Source organism: Gobio gobio, assembly GCF_949357685.1.
Source record: "Gobio gobio genome assembly, chromosome: 1".
In the NCBI taxonomy this organism is placed as follows: domain Eukaryota; kingdom Metazoa; phylum Chordata; class Actinopteri; order Cypriniformes; family Gobionidae; genus Gobio; species Gobio gobio.
Genome location: NC_137097.1, coordinates 56852022 through 56872746, shown reverse-complemented (window position 1 = coordinate 56872746; position 20725 = coordinate 56852022). Strand labels below are relative to the sequence as shown.

The following is a 20725-nucleotide window of genomic DNA, read 5'->3' as shown; positions in this document are numbered from 1 at the left end:
CAAATAAATCATGTTCTTTTGAACTTTATATTCATCAAATAAAAAAAATGTATCATGGTTTGTACAACCATATTAAGCAGCACAACTGTTTTCAACATTGATACAAATAAGAAATGTTTCTTGAGAAGCAAATAAATCGGCATATTTGACTGATTTCTGGAGGATCACATGACTGAAGAGTGAAAATTCAGCTTTGTAATTGTCACATCATTACTGTTTTACTGAATTTTGGATCAAATAAATGTAGTCTTTGTGAGCATAAGACCCCAAACTTTTGATCAGTAGAAAAAAATGGCATCTGCTGAGGGTAAATGAATGCTTCCTTTCCAGGATTCATGCTAGCTTAGACTTTAGAGCTACTAACACAAAGGTTGCAGATTCAGTCTTATGTTGAGGTGATCACAATCATCTTTTATTACCACTGTGCCCATGTGGTTGATTCAGGGGAACTGTAGGTTCTGTGAAATAATTCCTGTGAGAACGCCCAAGGCAAAAGATCAATAGTTTCATGGGATGCTATCCCTCAAGGTCTTAAAAGGAGGTAATTTCAGCTTTGTGGTCAGGTGTGACAAGGTGTTAATATTGAGTTTTCTTCATTCTTTAGTTCTGGTTTTGACTGTAATCCTCATTGTAAATGACCATGACTGTAGAAACAACACATCCCAAATGACACTTTAATAAAAAGTCTGAAGGAAACGGACTCTTCCTATAATGAATCATTTCAGACAGATGCACGTCTTGTTTTTGTCGTTTGCAAAAAGGCATAATTCATGTCTGAGTTAAACGTGACACAACATTTTCTACATGATGTATACCTGCTTTTAAACACATCTATAAATTCAATTGCACTTGACTTTTTCAGAAAGCTCTTTTCTGCGGGCTTCAATGTTTTGGGATCAATATGAAGTACAAAATGGTTCAGATAAAAATTACACTAGACAATAGAAATTATTTTCTCAGCATATTGTCCATATTTCCATTTAGTGGACATGTGAAGTGCTGTTACAATCTAGGGCATGTTAAAAAATAAAAATGGACATTTGGTTTAGCTCTTTATTTTACATAAAATGGTACAATGGAACCCAAACCCTAACCCTTGTTAGGCCTATTTTGTACACTCAGTCTTAAAAAAAAGCCTGCTAAACAATGTCCTTTAATTCGCTCTTTAGCTCACAGTTCACATTCAGTCTGTCGGTTTATATGGTAACTTGTTTTGTTTATTTCTACACAACATTAACAATATTTAACCTCATACAGTTTAAGCAGAGATGAAGATTAACTGCCTTAGTGCTATGTTAGTAAGAATAGTAATCTGACAACATGAGCCAGCTTTGTGCAATACAGCAAGCAGCTTACAGCTGATGGATGAATGGATAGATAGATAGATAGATAGATAGATAGATAGATAGATAGATAGATAGATAGATAGATAGATAGATAGATAGATAGATAGATAGATAGATAGATAGATAGATAGATAGATAGATAGATAGATAGATAGATAGATAGATAGATAGATAGATAGATAGATAGATAGATAGATAGATAGATAGATAGATAGATAGATAGATATGGACTGCAAGAGCAATGCACATTACAGTAACAGGCTAACATCAAATGACACCAGGTTGCAGACAAGTTTACTGAAGTTTGTTCTAGAAAGAGAAGATACTGACCTGACTATAAGTGCAAATGTAACATTGAAATATTGCTTGATGTTTTATACTACAGAATATTTTGACCAGAAACAACGACGACGGCTAGGTGTGATGCGTTCAGTTTGCAGTTACAGCATATATTGAGCATATAGAGGTTATAGCTATTTCAAAAGCTGTTTACAGAGCCTTTTGAATGGAGAGATTGAATGTATTAAAAAACTAAAAACAAAAAAAAATACTTCATGACAATTGTCTGAACTGGCATTCTTCCTTCCATGACAGAGAAAATGATGCCATCTATCAATATCCTGTGGTATTGGCCGTATAGTGCAAATGTGGAGGAGTGGATTTGTCGATTTGAGGACACCTTTTGGTCAATATCCTCACAAACGCCATCGCAAAAAAAGTAAACAAAACGCTTGTTCAGACAATTCAGCTAAACCACAGGTTAAGGTAGTGACCTTCTGACTGCATCATCAGATCTATCTGTGATGTCATTACCCATCATGCCCCATGGGAATTCTTAAATCTCACCCTCGGTGAAGTGCAAAGCATTGTGGGTGGGCAAAGATATCACCAGCAAAATGCGGACACGCTCAAGATGCGTATCTACACAATGTCGATTTCCCTCTCAATGCCCACATACTTCAATGCATCCGCTTGACTGTACCTAAGAAGCAGAAAAAATAATAATAATAACATCACAAAATCATCAATCTCATTAGAATGCATATATGAGTGTTGAACACAACCTACCTGTAATCAAAAAAGAGCTCTTCTCCTCGTTGTATGGAGCGCTTAGCAAAGATTCCGATGCGGTGATCACCGTTAACCATGACAACTGCAATAATAACCAGTGTCAGACATGCTGAATTGCCCTTGCACTTTGATATTTATATGATGAAATAAAGTACCTTTTGCATAACAGTTGGGGTTGACAGAGTGGTTGGCGAATCGTATTTTATTCCCTTTTCGGGTGGCATCTACTACAAAGTCTGGAATGATATAAAAACACTTGTTATATAATAAAATATATTTTCACATTATTACTGTAATATAATATAATAAATAATGAAGCCAGTACCATTGTTCAAGTTGAACAGAAAACTGGACATGTACTTGTCATAGATTCTGCCCCTCCGGTCTGCTTCATCCTGGGAAATAAGCTACACACACACACACACACACACACACACACACACACACACACACACACACACACACACACACACACACACTGCATTAAACAGATCACTAAGAATATAACACAAGAATCATAGAATCTAATGCTCATCATTAGGGGTGCGTGTGATTTCCACACACCTCTCCACAGTACTCAGAGATGAACTCGTTCTTCTGGACTGGCTCTTTGATAAATGTACCCCACCCTGCAACATCAGACGGGGCCAGGAGCAGGTGCTGGCAAACAGGTTAAACAAAATTCTTTATGTTTTAATTCCCTTTGAATATCAGCATGTACCATACTGGATGAAAACGACATAGATGGATAGATAGCAGTGGTGGATGAAGTACACAAATCAAGTACTTGAGTAAAAGTATAGATGCCCTATTAAAATATTTCTCCATTTTAATGTACTTAAAGGTCCTGTTCTTCGTGATCCCATTTTTCAAACTTTAGTTAGTGTGTAATGTTGCTGTTAGAGCATAAATAATACCTGTAAAATGATAAAGCTCAAAGTTCAATGCCAAGCGAGATATTTTATTTAACAGAAGTTCCCTTTCAAAGCTTACAGTGAAAGGCCGGTTTGGACTACATCCTGGTACTTCCTGCTTTAATGACGTCGATAGAACAGTTTGTTGACTAACCTCCGCCCTGAAGAATACGCAAAAAAGGGGGCGTGGTCTTGTTGCTCTCCCACGTGGAGAAGAGGAAGTGTTGCGTTCGGTTGCGTTTGTAGTGTGTTTGTCGCCATGTCGTTCAGACGCTGTTATTTTCATCCCGGAGTCAAATCACCTTTCTTTGGCCTTCAGGGACGCTGTACTTTGAGCACATGCATCTCCCCGTTATGGTAAGAGGCGTGACCTTTCCGGGCAACGTGCGCTGAGCTGCTGTCGAATCACAACACGGGAACCGCTGGCACAATCAGAACTCGTTACGTATTTCTGAAGGAGGGACTTAATAGAACAGGGAAATCCTCAAGCCGTTTTTAGGACCGTGAAAACAGTGGTATACAGATAAGTACATGTGTGAAAAATACTGTGTTTTTTTACACGCGAAACATGAACACATTATATTGCACACTGTAAACACAATCAAAGCTTCAAAAAAACTGGAAAAACAGGACCTTTAAGTATTAAAAGTAAAAAATGCTGATCAATGAACCATATATTTATTCTAGGCCAGAACTAGTCAGAAGTCAGCACTAATACAGTAAAACATGAAAATTTAATTTAATTACTAAAATTTGTGTAAATATGAGGCAACAAATAGTATAAAATACACTGTACATGGGGCAAAATGTTTTAACATTTTAAAAGGAACACTATGCAAACATACTAGTTTATATCATTTGAAATTTCTACAACAGCAGGATGTTTTGGCATTAATTCACGATAATTTACCTAAAATCCTCTACCCCAAACAGACGGTGAAACACAAATGTGCACATTTAAGCAATTCAATGGGCTTATATACTTGCCCTTTTACAGCAGATTTAGTTCACAAATAACTGACAGTCATGACCTAAATATAATTTCATTGACAATAATCTACTAAAATAACTTTGCAGCATCATTTGCACGCACAAGTTCCGTCAATATTAATTTTGAACAGGATCAATGAGTTGTTGACTCAAGAACAGTTGCAATTGGGTCACAAAATGAATTGTTAAGTGTTATTTGTGAACCAATTCAGCAGGTTCATTGGAAAGAATTGGACATCGTTCTTGCGTCTCAAAGGGGGTGGGGCGATTTCTTCAGTTTGAAATGATGAGGAACGATATGTTTTATGGAATGTAGTAGAGTAAAAAAATGCATACCTTCTTGAGTCCCCTCTGAATGCTGCAGTTCTTGCAGGAGACCTGTTTGCTATCCCAGTGGTCTGCGGCCCCACAGGTCATGCAGAGGTCAGGGTCACACTCCCGCACCGCCAGGTAACACGGACACTGCTTGGTGTTACATTGAGTCTTGCAGCGACAGCCAGGAAACCGATTCGGACCTAGAACCAGAACACAAACATTCACAGGTCACTCTGACCTAGCTTTGCTCTGAGATGTTCATATACCTAAAATAAATGGATGTTCAAAATTACATAATTTGAGCAAAGGTCAAAATGCATCACTAGTGGTCTGTTTGATGTTGTTTTGTTGTCGCCCCCTTGTGGTGTAAAGATATGGCTCCTCATAATGGAAACGGGAGCAATAATTGACTACTGGACAAAAATACATAATTCTATAGACATTATATATATATTCACAATATAATATTTTTTAAAGTGTAAGATAAGGTAAAGAGAGAGCGAAAGAGGAAGAGATTTCAGAGTACATAAGAACTACAGTAACTTTCCTTAACATTTTCAAAAAAACTTCATTCTTAAAATTTCATTCTTTATAAAATAAATGTTTTTGTTTTTATGTTCTTAAGCAAAAAGTGGATATTTTTATCCCTTTATTTCAGAACAGTGTAATACAGAATACTTGAATTTGTATTTGAACTTTGTGTTTGCATGTGTGTGCGTGTTCATTTGTGTTGAACTCACATTCACGATTGCACTGGCAGAACTTCTCACAAAAGTTTTGCGTCATCACACATGGACAGGAGCTATCACATGGGTGCTCAGGGTGGTCACATGGCTGATAATTGTACACTTGATTGGATGAGTTGTCTGTAAGACAAACAGGAAGATACATAAGGGTAATAACCAAGGTTCCCATGCCAAAAACAAACAACAATTATATAACATTAACAGAGATTGATAAATGCTGTAAATTGTTTTTCATTGTCATTTCATAATACCTAATGCATTAACTAACTGTTAAAAAATGTACCTAATTGTAAAGCGTTACTGCAATTTTTACTTGACTATAGATAATAGGCCTTTTGCCATTTTTAACAAAATGCCAAGAATTGTGATTAAATGTTATATAAAGTACTGAAATATTTTGAATATTATGTTAATTTCCTTCTTCCCTGTGCAATATTTATTTACAAAGTCTTAAAAACTGTTTCCACATTGCATAAGCTTACAATGTACTGCACATGAACAAAACAGACCATTAATTTAATAACTACAATTATTTGTCTGACTACTAATCGCCAGCCAGAACTTTAGAAATCTCCATGACTTTTCCTTCTGTTTGTCCATTCCTGAAACTGCCAAGCCACTGAAACCACATCTCAGTATGGTTTTTCAGTTGAGAGTCTTACCTTTCTTCAGCTGTATCTTTGCCCATAATCTATCAAACAAACAGAAACACTTTGTTGTGACTCTAGCGTTCATACTTTGCTCTCTGTGTAACATCCAGCGTATTACAGCATGAATCTGATTGGCAGGTGAAGGTGGAGGGTGTGTGAACGTCTTGCCTGTGCTTTCGTTTTTTCTTCTGAGGTGAGATGCCACCATCCTCCAGTGGAACACGGTGAATCAGCACCTCTTTCACTGCAAACTCGTATACCTGACACACACACAGAGACATAAACACAGACAGAGCATTGCAACATGTACATTCCCCCACACATGCCGCAGCACTTAATGGGCGTTAGTCAGTACTTTGAAACCCAACTGAGACGTAACCGCTCATTATCATGTTGATCTTTGCCATATGAGCTTGCACACACTAACACACACATACGCACAATCAAAACAACACTCTTCTAGAAAAAGATTTGGACCATTCCCTAAATGAAAGAAAAACACATGATTTGAGGTAATCACATTTCCAGTTAGCCAAACCACATGTCTTTCTGGGGAAAACACACAGACACACAGTCGAACATTTAAACAGGCATATTTTTGTTGTCTTTGCTTTTGAGTAAATATTGCAGAACTTACTGCACATTCAATATGATTGCATTCACTTTAAATCAGCAGTAATTAACTCGCTTACAAAGGTACATTATCAAACAAGCAAAAGATACATATTTAACATCCTGTTCTTTGTTCTTTTTGAACATACCTCTCTACACGTCTTGGAGCCAATCAGTCGCGCAATAGAGCAGAAGTTGTTGTAATATGTGCCGTGCAGAACTCTAAACAGAGACTCCTCTGCTCCACTCCACTGAGGCGGCGACTCGGGCTCCTCTGCTCCTTCCTCCCCTGGTCTCAGTTTGGTGGGACTGGGACCTCGAGAGTTACTCTCTGACACAAAAACATTCACACAGGTAAATGTCAGGTATTTATCCAAAACATTGTGTTGGTCTACCAGTGTGTTGAATGACCCTTTACTGAAATAAAAATAGACATCTAACTTTTCTATTCAATTCTAATTTAAGATATTAATACTTTTATTCAGCAAGGATGCATTAAATCATGAACAATTAAATATGCAATGCTAACTGATACTGATATATTACCACAACAACAAAAATCGTAATGCAGTATCAGCCGATAACCAGAATGGTACAATACATCGTGCATCCCTAAAAAAGTTTGCAATGAGGTTGAAGTTGTTGTTAGGGCATTTCTATGTGGTAACTAGGGTGCCCTGGTGGTTGCTATGATATGATTTTAGATGTTTATTTACTGACTGAAGTCAAACCCCCCAAAATCTCTATACTCTCTAGATATGGCTTGGATCCCTCCCTTAAATGTAAGTCTGTGGAATTATTTTGCTAATTTTATCATCCAACAGGCAAAAATAATAAATATTGCCTTAGTAAGCAGGCAATACTAATAATGTTCTTGTGTTCCAATAACTATTTTCAGTCTCTGGTAAAATACAGTCAAACAACTCCCCTCCATGGAACAATTAATTTTTTTATAATGGCAATGCAATTTTTTTTCAGCAAATTAAGGTTTGCCTGTGTGTAATTTTGATCTTTATTAACCCTTTATCCACTGTGAATGTGCATTAAGATGTGGATATGCACATTTTGTTTTGTATGGTTGTGTTTATGCACATTGGTGTTTGTACCTGAGGAACTGGTCTCATGGTCGCTGTCTCCTTCTTTTCCCTCCTCACCGGAGCCTGTCGGGCCACATGAACTTGAGGGGCGGGGCTGACGGCGTCGACGCCGGGGCCTTTGAGACCTCTGCATGTTTTGATCAGCAAACTCTTTTGCCCCTTTCTGTGACCAAAGAAGGGAGGAAGATAAAGATTATTAATAAATAAATGGGTTCTAATTAAATGATAAATTGACACTAAAGTCATGAAACCGTACCGTGATGTATTTAGAAAGCTGTACCTGCAGCAGGAAGCAGTTCAGTCCACAGGGCTCAGTCTCCATTCGGATCTCTTTATTCTTCCTCTTATACACATTAGGAGATGCATGGAAAGCTGACCACAAACAACATGTGCTTTTCATTTACATTTACATTCTGAGAGATTCAATCACAAGTGGCCAGCACTGAATACAGTGGAAGACAAGGTCCAAAACCCCATTTGGAGGCAGACTACATCACATTTGTAGTATAAATCTTGGCTGACCGCTTGTGATCAGATCATTTGAGAGTTGACAAACTTTAATGGCAGGTTAAACAGAGGCTATCTGTATGCTTGATGTACTGATGAAGACTGTACAATATAATATAAAACAGACTAGAGAAGGACATTATAATGTCTTACGGTGCAAGAAGCAGTCGTATTTAAAGCAGCGGCGACAGAACAGTGTATGAAAAGAGTGCAGACTTTGCTCTCTCTGAACAGATTTGGCAAAGGGGCCGTCCATGCTGGGCGTGCAAAGAGGAGGCAACTTCACAGGAGTGGACGGCTCCAGGAGATTCTTATACCTGCAAGAGAGAATGAAAAATACAGTAACATTATTATGTGTAATAGCAGCAAAACAAAAATGAAACTAAAACTGAAACAACCATTCAAGAGTTTGAGGTCGAAAGAAGTCTCATGTTCTTCAAGGCTGCATTTATTTGATTTGAAAAGAATCCAGTAAAAACAGTAATATGGTGAAATATTATCACAATTTAAGATAACCGTTTTCTATTTTAATACATTTTAAAATGTAATTTATTATAGTGATGGCAAAGCTGAAATTTCAGCATAATTTCTCCAGTCACATGATCATTCAGAAATCATTCTAATGTGATTTGCTGCTCAAGAAACATTTTTGTGGAAACCGTGATCCTTTGATGAACCAACTTTTCATAAATAATTGTAACCAAAGTTAAAATGTATTAAAATATTTGCAGCTTCTTTGTTACATCTGAAATAGTTTGTTGCGTTTTAATGCAGTATACTTTCTAAAATTGTAACAATGAATAGATAAGTATTATAATGTATGTATAACTGTGTTACAATTATTCATGAGACCATACAATGCATTATAAGGTGCATTACAAGGCATAATGTATTAAAAATACTTCTATTTTTAAGTAAAGTGGAATTTCTGCCATTATTTACTGACCCTCATGTTGTTCCAAAACCATTACTAACAGCCGTGGTCACTATGACCTGTAGTTTTGTTTGTAATTTATATTTTTTGTGTGTATTCTATGTATTTTTTTGTTCCAAAAAAAAAGAAAAAAGAAAAGTCATGCAATTTTGGGGTAAATAAATTGATGATAGAATCTTCTGTTTTGGACGAACTATCCCTTTAAAGTACTCAATTTGTTTTACAAACATAACAGGGCATTAAATACCCACTGATTTTCCCCATCCAGCGCAAAATAAAATGAGCACAGCTGGTGGAATGAACAATGATGACATGAAACAGTAAACAGTTGGATGATAATGCAGACTGTGACGGGTTTTTGTTTCCACTGCTGCGGGGGCTGCACAGCCAGCTGACAGCAGAGCCCGAGGAGCTTCCCATGAACCTTCATTTACCACGGCTTTAAATTGGCATGACATATTCTTTCCTATTCAAGTGAAGAATGTGCATGCATGTTAGGTTTGCCATTATGGTTGCATAAGCTTGTTGAATAAAGGTTTTTGTTTGGGACTGTATTGTGCACAGGGTGTGCAACTTTGAAAAATAAATCAAGTCAAGTTCAACTGAAATTAATTGGATTTAACTGGACTGACCTGAAAATCCATCTAAAACAATCGCACCTGTTTGGCCAAACAATGGCAGAGGGGGGGAGTGTTCGGAAAAGTTTTTTTTTTTTAAAGTGTTAATAAAATACACATTTCACATTTGTATACTAAAGTTTCGCTATTAAAGAGAAAAGATGTTGACAGATGTCACGGGATCGGCGCACACGCTCTACATGTTGCACATTTGGGAGTCTTAAACTAAAACTTAAAAAGAAAAAAAAGAAAAGAAACAATCAAAAAGAGTTCAGCTGTTCAATAGTGTGGCCTACTTGTCCTTCAGCTCCTCCATGGTGCCTTTGTATGGAAACATGGACGCAATAGCTGTGAAAATCTTGTCGTGGGGAATCTTCTTATTGGTGGAGAGCTCTCTTCCTGGTGATGGAAAAGCAAGGGTAAAATCAGCAATGTCCGGAATTTGACTTATAAATTAAAAGCAGACCAGAGCTTATGTGTGTGTGCATGTTTCCTCTGCTGTGGCGTAAGGGTCAGTGTGTACTGTAACGGGATACTGGCCTAAAACAAACTGAATGAACAAACAGGTTTACCTCGCTCTCACTGGGAATAGAGGCGACACTCAGAGCAAACAATTGCACGCAGACAGACACACACAGAGGCTGATCTGATGGGCAACACATGTGAGTCCTAGTCTATTTGTTGTTCAACCAGTGAAATTCAACTCTAGTGTCTCTGGTTGTTCAGTGCTATACTGCTAACTGTCTATTAAAAGCCCCAATTGGTAATTTGACAACATATGGCCATCAAACTTATTAACGTCTTAAAAGCATTCAGTGTTTGCATTTTTAAACAAATAATTAATCTATTTTTAAATGTATTATATCATATACATTTATATGTATTTTTTTTACCATGATACTTTTTCCATTATTTTGTTTCTGTTCAAAACCAACTCACCTTCAGCAGTGCTCCTCATCTTTAATTCGCAGAAGGCCACTTTTGACTCCTCTGGTCCTTCTGATGCACTTTTCTCCATCCCTTTCTCATCCTCCTCCTCCTTATTCTCTGCTTTCTCTGTGGGCTCTTCCTCCTCTTCTTCCTCTGGGTCTGAGTATTGGCTCAATGCCTCTACAAGCTCCTTAAAGATCTCGTCATTTATGAATCCTCCCTCTGTTATCAGGGCACAAGATATTTATGTACACCAGACTGCCGGTCTAATATTCACAAACATATGATATATTGATATCACAACTTAAACAGCATCTATATTACAGTGACAGAAAAGACTTAATGTTACAAAAGGTTTCTATTTTTTTTTTTAAATGCTGTTCTTTTTAACTTCTTTTCATCAAAGAATCCTGAAAAAAATATGAAGCAGCACATCTGTTTTCAACATTCAGTACGTTTACATGGACAACAATACTCCGATATTAATCTGATTAAGACCATACTCTGATTAAGAAACTACCATGTAAACAGCGATTTCTAATTACCTTAATCCGGTTAAAGCCATACTCGAATTAAACAAAAATCGAATTAAGACATGTGGAGTATGCCTGTTTTAGTCGCATTATCTAAGTGCATTGTAGACATGTACACACCTTAATCTAACTATTAACGTCGTGAAGGAGTTTCCGCCGCGTTTTGTGACAGGTCTCACACACACACACACACACACACACACCAGGCACACACACCAGGCAAGTGCAGAGGGGAGGGCTTTCGGGGCTCGTATCAAAAGTATATAAAGTGTCCCTCTAAACAATCATCAATAATATTGTGACAAATAAAACAGAATTTGAATTATAATTAATATAACCGCACGTACAAAACAGTAACAATGCGCTTAAATTCCCGTTTATCTTTTACGTATCTTTCAGTCTGAAATGTCGTTGCCATGACGTGTTGCTATGGGGCGTGACTGCGTGTCTTGCTTAAAGACCGTAAAAACTCTGCTCACTCGGACACGGCCTCCTCTATATTTTTTTTCTTTGTGTTGCAATAACTCTGCTCATTGTAAAAGTAAAATACAATCATTTTGTATCTGTAATCCCAGATTCATAATTGTCTGCTTACAACAGGCCGGGAACCTCTAGGCTCGCGAGCCATTCAGTGAACGCTTGTGGCTCGATGGCAGAAAAAAAACAATCCAAACAATCACGATTTTGAAACCTTTTCATCATTTATCAAAACTATTATTAGAAATGTAGGCTGTCAAGAAGGAGGCAAGATGGGCAGTGTCTCTTAAAAAAACCTGAAAGACAATATTTAATATTACAAAAAATAAAACTATATATATATATATATATATATATATATATATATATCATAATATCATAAAAAAAGTATAAAAATCACTCGTTTTTATAAAGTCACACTGTCCAACAGCGACACCCGCAGGTAAAGTTACAGTGGGTTGCCTGAGCCCATTGATTTGAACAGACCCACGAAAGTCGCGCTATGATTGGACGCCGGACAGCGTAGTGCGTAATGACGTACCATTAATCAAACTATGTTCTGTAACATGTAAAACGGGAACATGAACGTAATATTCTAAAAGCAACTCATGTAAACACCTTAATCAGATTATTGCCTTATTCAGAGTAAGGTCAATAATTAGATTACTGCTGTCCATGTAAACGTAGTCAGTGATAATATTAAGAAATGTTTCTTGAGCATCAAATTATCATTAGAATGATTTCTGAAGGATCATGTGACACTGAAGACTGGAGTAATGATGCTGAAAATTCAGCTTTGACATCACAGGAATAAATTGTATTTTATTCGAAAACAATTAATTTAAATAGTAACAATATTTTATAATATTAAAGCTGCAAGCAGAGATGAAAGGGCCCTTGCACAGCCACCCGGTGGCCTCAGGAAAAGTGAATAGTGGGTGACATGCATTTAAGCGGATAAATATAGGAGAAAAATAAAGTCATTTTGATGTACCACACTTCCTGTTGACAGCAGGTGGCGCAGTGACTAACTGAATATTGGCATGTAGATATCTTCAGGCCAGGACTCTTATCAAACATGTGAAGTTTGGGGCAGATCGGACATTGGCCCTGTCCCAAATGGCACCCTAAACCCTCACGGCCTTCCTCTGAGTCCGCACTTTCACAACGTAATGCTGCTTTGATGGCCGGGAAGAAGTCCTCGGCAGAAGTGCGCATCGAGGGCGCATATCGACCTCAAAGGGGGGCGCTCGCGAGCACCCTTCTGAGACCTAAAATGACCAATGGGACACTGCGGTCTCGTGGACTTAACGGACACGCGAACGCAGCGGCCATTGTAAGTCCACAAGACCCAAAGTGCACATGAAGTGTCCCATTTGGGACAGGGCCTTTGTATGCCCGATTTACAACAACTTCCTGTTTCATGGCGAAAAATTTAACTTTGTCAGGCCGCCACGGACACACACCTTCCAGGGAAAACTCAAGATCTTCGCAATTTAACATCGCAAAGGCCTTTAGATTAGACTGTGCAAATATGATGTTGATCTGATTGAAACTCTAGGAGGAGTTTGTTAAAGTACAACTTTTGGAAATGGCAAAAACTGCCCAAAAATTTGCAAAGAAAAATCGAAATATCTTACTTCCTGTTGGTTTTCAGATTTTGCTCCCAGGGACTTCATTGGGCGTACCTGAATTTCATACTTGTACGTGAAACGTAGTGTGAACAGCGCTTGATTGAAATTTTGTAGGTGGCGCTATCGAGCCATTTTGCTACGCCAAATTCTGAAACCCATATCAGACGTAAATTTTCACCACTTCTGACGCGTGTGCAAAGTTTAATGAGATTGAACATGTTTAGGCCCGCAAAAATGCAATTCATTTCAGAGAAGAATAATTATAGACTGAGCAATTACAAAAGGGTCCTCACACCATCGGTGCTCTGACCCTAATTACTGTTTTTATTATTTTTCCATAGAAAAATGCAGCCCAAACTAGTGGTTGAATAAAAAGTGTTAATAACATATTTAAAATAATTTTATACCCATTTTGATTGAAACTTTTTTACTTTCTTTACTCGTGTCTTTAAAAGTTTCAGGGTTTTTCTAAAGAGATTCAGTCCAGGTCTAGTGGTAATCTGGTAATATGTGTAAATACATATTGTGATGCTCACCTCGATCACCATGCACCCCGTCATAATTGTCAATAAGCTCTTCCAGGAAAGCCTCATCCTGTTCCAACACCTCGTCTCCCATGTAGGGAATATTATGCAGAAACGTCTCATCTTCCACCTCAGAGACAAAGAGAGGGAAAAAGACGGTAGGACGAAGGCTGTGATTTTTCACTGCATTAATAAGGTTCTTTTAAATGAGACAGAAATGCACAACGATATTGTAAATGTGTGTTGCGGGTGGGTGTTTTTGTATATGCCTATATTTGTGCCTGTAAGTGAGTGTAGGCGTTTAAAGACGCACATCCTCCTCTACCTGAGAGATGATTTCAAAAACACATGCTTAGGGCTGTCAGAACATGTGAATGCGCTGCTGCAGGGCTGCTGACCTACTTTCAAAATGACCAGTGTCATAAAATGATGCTTTTTCTCTTTCCTTCTTTTTCTGCAGATGCAGGGCTGCTAATGGTGATCATGATTGAGTGCTTTTTATGTGTTAATGTGTGTGCGTTTATTGTCCACATCCAGTACCATGAAGTTCTGCTGCAAAGGGGACCAGGAGTACATGAATGGTATCCCAGCAACAGTTGTCAAGGGACGCATGGCAACTGCCTGGTTTGGAAAGGACGGAAAGCCAAACTCTACCATGCACAACTGTGGATGGACAAGAAAAGGAACAGAGGAAAACAGGATAAGTCAAAGTGTCACTCAAAACTATTAAATAACCGTTAAAATGCTTTAGCCCTACATATATTATTTAGCCGAAGTAATTTGGAAAAAAATACATTAGTTTACATTAGTTGCATTTGAATACATTGCTCCCAGTTTACAAACAGATAACTAGATAAAAATAAATAATGAACTATTATTAAAGGAAATCTTCACCTAAAAATGAAATAAAACAAACAAACAAAAATTACTTTCTAAACAAAAGAGGAAATGTTCAAGAATTAAACTTGTCATTCCTTTCCATGCATTTTGCAGTAAATTGGACTGAGGATTTCAAAAAGGATGCAAGGATGCACAAGCTTCATTAAAGTAGTCCGTACGATGCATGCACTGTATAATATTCTGAAGCCATATTATAGTTGTAAATCAATCAGTCAAGTTGAACTGATGAGGCTGATTTGTGGCAAAAACATTTCAATCATGACAACTAATCGGAGTGAATTATTACACCGGCATTTATTGGCATGGGGTATGAAATGTACATATGCTTGATTTTGGCAGACAAGATCTATGCTGCTGATGCTTCTGAACAAAATACAAGAATTTGTTTTTGTTCAGTTTAGTTAAAATAACCAATGGTGGCTCATCAGGGGAGGCACAGCCTAGCCAAAATTTTGAGGTGAAAATGGGAGAAGGACGATTTGATGTTAATAAAATTCCCAGTTATTCATCTGTCTCAGAATGTGCATTTATTGTTTGTAATTTCACCTCTGTAAGTGTAACCACACGCTCATCCTCAAATGTACCGAATCTGCCAAACGAGAGTGTCTGAAGGAATAGAGAAGGGGAGGGGGAGGCAAATCCTCCCTTGGCTAGCCTCCCTTGGTATATCAACCAATCATCGAAGAGACGCAACTATGTATGGAGAGTAGAGATATTGATTATTTGATCGCAAAATTTTTAATCAAATTACCATTTGAACAACAGCTACAAATTAAAAATGAAGGAAGACCCCACGCCTATAGGCTAAGCTAAGATATAGGCTACAGCAATCAGCTTCACTAAATGGCCGTACGTGCTCTTTTAACACGGACATTTAAAGGACAGAAGGGTGGATTTTTGATTCAAACGATAGGCTAGGTTAGTGAAATTATATTTATATTGTCTTGCTGTATATTTGTCGTTTTCTGTAATTGTTCTGTCTAAAAGTGAGCAAAAAAGCCATTTTAAATCAATTAGAAAAAATCCTTGGGAAGGATTTTGGGAAGGAAAAACTTTTGTGTGCCTATTTTAAAGCCCACCAGCCACCACTGAAAAATATACATAAAGTACATGCTACTGCAAGAAAATATTAAAACCCCATAGCAGATCTCTACAGGTGGCACTGGGGAGGAGGAGGGGTAAGCAGAAGTTTTCATAATGGCGCAGCAGGGAGATCGCAGGCTAGGGTGCAAATATATGTGATTACATGGATTAGGAGGAAGTACGTCTGGTTGGCTAATGCCAACCAATCAGTGCACGGTTAGAGTTTCATGACTGAACTATGTATTTAGACCAGTTTTGTGTAATAGATTAACGGATTCATTGAAAAGATTCACAAATCAGTCATCAAAGATCAAGGGTGAATAGAGACTTATATTTTTGTCTGTTTATCAATCAAAGCTTGTATGGCCTCAGAAGGAATATAATGCACTAATCATACAGACCATTTATGATACTTTTATGATGTCCTTGTGTCCTTTATGAAATTGAAATACTTCAGATTAATTGTAATTGCATGCGAGGGGAAAACAATCAGTATATTATTCAATATGTCTCCTTTTTTGTTTAGGGGGTGAATCAGTGACAGAAACTACTAGATATAAGATCAAACTCTGTACAAATGTATGCCCGCGGATATACATGTACATTTGTGACCAAAATCATAAATTAATCCACTAATACAAAAATATGTGGTTTGGTGTATCTAAAGAACTTAAAGTATGGTATTGTTTTGCAGTGCTGTTGCATGCAGGATCCAGCTGTGCTGGTATGTGGAGCAGTCTCTCTGTATTCCACAGAGAACTAAGCTCTGCTGTGCCCGCCGGCTGCTTTTATTGTGGATATCACAGGAGTTTTAGATATTGAGCGCTGACTTGGCAAACATACAAATACACTTTTGGCAACTGAGCAATTTTATAAAGTGAAGAAAAAAAATCCCACTTTGCTGCATTTTCACCAGTCTACTGGTAATATTTGCCCGGACTAATTAATTAGAGGTTAACTGTGCTAAAATCAGTCCATTAATAACATCATTAGGTTGATCTAAACGCTTGTCAGGTAGGATTTGATGAAGTGGGTACTGCAGGAAATAAGAAGGCAAACTGTGGCACCTGATCTTGAGTCATTACTGGCATTTTGTTAGAATAAATTAGAATTGGAAAATGCAAGGCAAAGCTGACTATTTATTGATTCAGCCCATAAATCAGCTAGAGGGGACAGTCTTGTGCTGAATTAGCAGCAGGTTCAATTCACAGTAAAGCGATCTAGTGTCATAGAGCAGATGCAGGATGACTGACAGCGGTTAGTGGTAGTCAAGGTCCCCGGCTGTGTCATTCTTGCCTTTTTGTTGGGCAGAGAGCCACCGCTTGTGGACAGAGGAATAGACTGGATTCGAAGCTTGGACCATTCCTCATTCAGCAGCTCAGTTCTTCCTTCAATCTTAAGGCGATTCGACTGGAATAGACCCTGTGAGAAACACACACACAAAGACTCAGCCTAATAGATACAAAGACTGAAATACATGCATTGGAAGCTAAATTTACGAAATTAGAACAGCATAGAAAAATAGAGAAAATCAAAAGAAAATCAAAGACAGTAGAATGATCAGGGGAAAAAATCAAAAAGAAACGTACTACCAAAAGTTCAAATGTTCTTGATAGAAGTCTCTTATGCTTACCAAAGCTGCATTAATTAAAAAAAACATTAAAAACAGTAATACTGTAAAATATTATTACAATATAAAATAACTGTTTTCTATTTGAATGTATTTTAAAATGTAATTTATTCCTGTAATGCAAGGGTGAATTTTCAGCATCATTACTCCAGTCTTCAGTGTCACATGATCCGAAATCATTCTAATATGATGATTTGCTGCTCAAGAAGCATGTCTTATTATTCTCAATGCTGAAAACATCTGTATTAAAAAACTTTTTAAAAAACTGCATTTTAAATAAAAAAACATTATAGATCACTTTACTGTCACTTTTGATTAATGTAATGCATCTATGCTGAATAAAAGTATTAATTTCAAATTATAAAAATATACATATAATACAGAATAAGATACAGTGGAAGGGAAAAAAAAAGCAACTGCAAAAGACCTTTTACCTTGACCTCCTCAGCTTTGCGGAAGCGTTTCAACTGCCTTAACCTCATGTACTCGGATTTGACTCTCTTCTTCCATTCCAGCAGACTGCGGGGAGGCTTTGCAGTGCAGGACCGGGGACCTGACACCTCCTCCATCACTGGAGCAATACTTATGTATGGAATAAATATATGTATAGTTGAGCTCACATTCAGGAAACATTGACATTTATTTTCTGAAGCTGGAAATAAACAGAATGCTTAAGGATTGTATAAAATGAACAGCAAATACAGCAAAGTTAGGATAATATAATATAAAATATTTCATAAAATATAGTATCACTGTCCAAAATTCACAGGCAAAAAATACATATATTTAATACATCAAGTCAAGTCAAGTCAACTTTATTTATATAGCGCTTTTAACAATGTAGATTGTTTCAAAGCAGCTCTACAGTGTTAAACAGGAAATTAATGCAGCATAATTTTATTCAGCTGTATAGCCATTCTTCACACAGTGTGTGTGTGTGTGTGTGTGTGTGTGTGTGTGTGTGTGTGTGTGTGTGTGTGTGTGTGTGTGTGTGTGTGTGTGTGTGTGTGTGTGTGTGTGTGTGTGTGTGTGTGTGTGTGTGTGTGTGTGTGTGTGTGGGCGTGCGTGCGTGCGTGTGCGTGTGTGCGTGTGTGTGTGTTTAATTATATATAAATACATTTCAGTCTAAAAATGTATTTTTAAAAAATTTATATAATGGTGCATAACATCCTATGTTAAAATGTATTAGCATGATTATAGCTTCATCTTCACGTGAAACATATTCTCTGGGATGTGATAAACAGCACCTTCCAGAAGGGTTCCCGTCAGATGTGACTCATTCTCTTTCTCACACACACACACACACAAACACACACTCAAGGGACCTATAAATCGCATGACTCAAACTTTATCATTCAGTAGCGAGTGACTCGATATAGGACTCACTGCCCCCTGCAGTTCACAAAACACAACTAACATTCCGCATTATACAGCATTTAAAGGTCTGCCTTTCAGCTTAGTGTTTAAGATTAAGGAAACTCGATAATCATTTAATGGAATTGACAAGAGCGCGTTGGCTGTCAGAGAACAAAAATGGTTATGCAAATAGCAGCCAAGTGACACTGCACGGAAAAACACGCGCTCCTCACGCGTACACACACTGGAAGTGGGCGTGTCTCTCTCGCGAGCTCGTATCACCACGGTGCGGATAAGTGCGTAGTACACTTTTCACCATTTCTAAACCATCCAATAGTGTTTTCTCGAACTTTCGAGAAACTAAAATGAAATATAAAAGGTTTGGAAAGGAATAGCGCATGGCTACACGGGCCACGAACGAAAGCGTTCATAATTAAGGACGCTAAGCGTCAACAACGCCATGCACACGTTGAAATATTTGCACGAGAGACGCTGTGAATCAAACGATACACGCTGAGACGATTTAAACATGTCGTGCGCACATGCTCTTTCCCTCTCGCACATGCTGGATAACGATACTCATAATCGCTGTCGCAGTTTGAAATACCTTAAGAGTCCCTGCTCCTTCCTTTAAATCCTCGCGAATCGGCTTCAGCTTCAAGTGCGCAGCAAAGAAGTCCGCGTGCCCAAAAAACGTCCTGTAGTGAAAAACGGTGTCCTGGCTACCGACCCACTGCAGATGTCGGTGCCAGAATGTTTGTGTTGACGAGCGCTGGGGATGTGAGGATTCCTCGGTCGTCCGTAAGCATGTCGAGATTGTAGTTGTACAGTTAAGAGCTGCGCACTTGGTTGGCACGGTCAAAGCACAGGGTGACGTCTTTATTATGAACATACTCCAGCTCTCTTTGGCTGGACCACAGGCTACGAGTGCACTGGAAAAAATAATAATGCAACTTATTTTATGAACATTTAAAAGACTAAATACAAACATGAACTCTGACATTTAATTGGCAAAATTATAATGAACTGAATGATAATAACGATTAGCCTACATCTGTCTATTATTATTATTATTATTATTATTATTATTATTATTATTATTATTATTATTGTTATTAGTAGTAGAATTAGCAGTAGTTATTATAAATTATCTAAAAGCGTGCTTTATACAACATACGTTTTAAATAAGTATTTTAAATATGAAATGACATAAAAACGGCTAAACAAGTAGCCTAAGTTATGTAGGCTACTTGATAGCAATATACCTAACCTAATCATATGTATAGACGTGATATGTACACGTGGATGTTAATATATGCAGAGACAGAAGTCTCCGCGCAAAGGGGCTTGGCTTGAGGATCCAATGCTTGTTGTTTTTGCACGGCTCCCTTAAGATCCGCAGCGCAATAGCATGTGCTGTTTTCCTCCAGAGAGCGAGCGAGGGCAGCATATGGCAAGCTGTATTAGCATTAAAGGGATAGTTCACCCAAAAATGAAAATTTTGTCATAATTTATTCACCCTCAAGTTGTCCCAAACCCGTATGAATTTATTTATTCTGCTGAAAACAAAATAAGATATTTTGAAGAATGTCAGTAACGAAACAGTTGACCATGGGCCCCTTTGACTTCCATAGTAGCCTACTTTTTCCCCTTCATACTATGGAAGTCAATGGGGTCCATCACCTGTTTCGTTACCGACATTCTTCAAATGATCTTCTTCTGTGAACTATCCCTTTAAATACCCCTGGCTCTACTAGTCGTAATTTTTCCAGATATCTATTCTGCATTTTTGACTTCTTGTAATGGAATTAAGATACACTATAGCCTATTGCCAAAAGTATTGGGACACCCCTCCAAAT

At 37.7% G+C, this 20725-nt stretch overlaps 1 protein-coding gene across 2 annotated transcripts; it reads right to left on the bottom strand.

Annotated features, from left to right (window-relative positions):
• Positions 1–661: 661 nt before the first annotated feature.
• Positions 662–19800, bottom strand: ezh1 (enhancer of zeste 1 polycomb repressive complex 2 subunit). 2 transcript variants are annotated; one of them, XM_079835378.1, is made up of 20 exons: positions 19474–19800; positions 17945–18092; positions 17177–17302; positions 14438–14560; positions 13910–14027; positions 10739–10951; positions 10096–10198; positions 8402–8565; positions 7998–8113; positions 7751–7904; positions 6794–6975; positions 6201–6292; positions 6045–6073; positions 5377–5502; positions 4658–4836; positions 2982–3077; positions 2743–2824; positions 2573–2653; positions 2415–2499; positions 662–2328 (listed from the first exon to the last, which is right to left on the bottom strand). In XM_079835378.1, the coding sequence occupies exons 2-20, from the start codon at positions 18077–18079 to the stop codon at positions 2268–2270; spliced, it is 2265 nt and encodes a 754-aa protein (XP_079691504.1). In that variant the 5' UTR covers positions 18080–18092; positions 19474–19800; the 3' UTR covers positions 662–2267. The 2 variants fall into 2 exon arrangements, with proteins under 2 accessions (XP_079691504.1, XP_079691505.1); XM_079835379.1 differs by having other exon boundaries at positions 8022–8113.
• Positions 19801–20725: the final 925 nt, after the last annotated feature.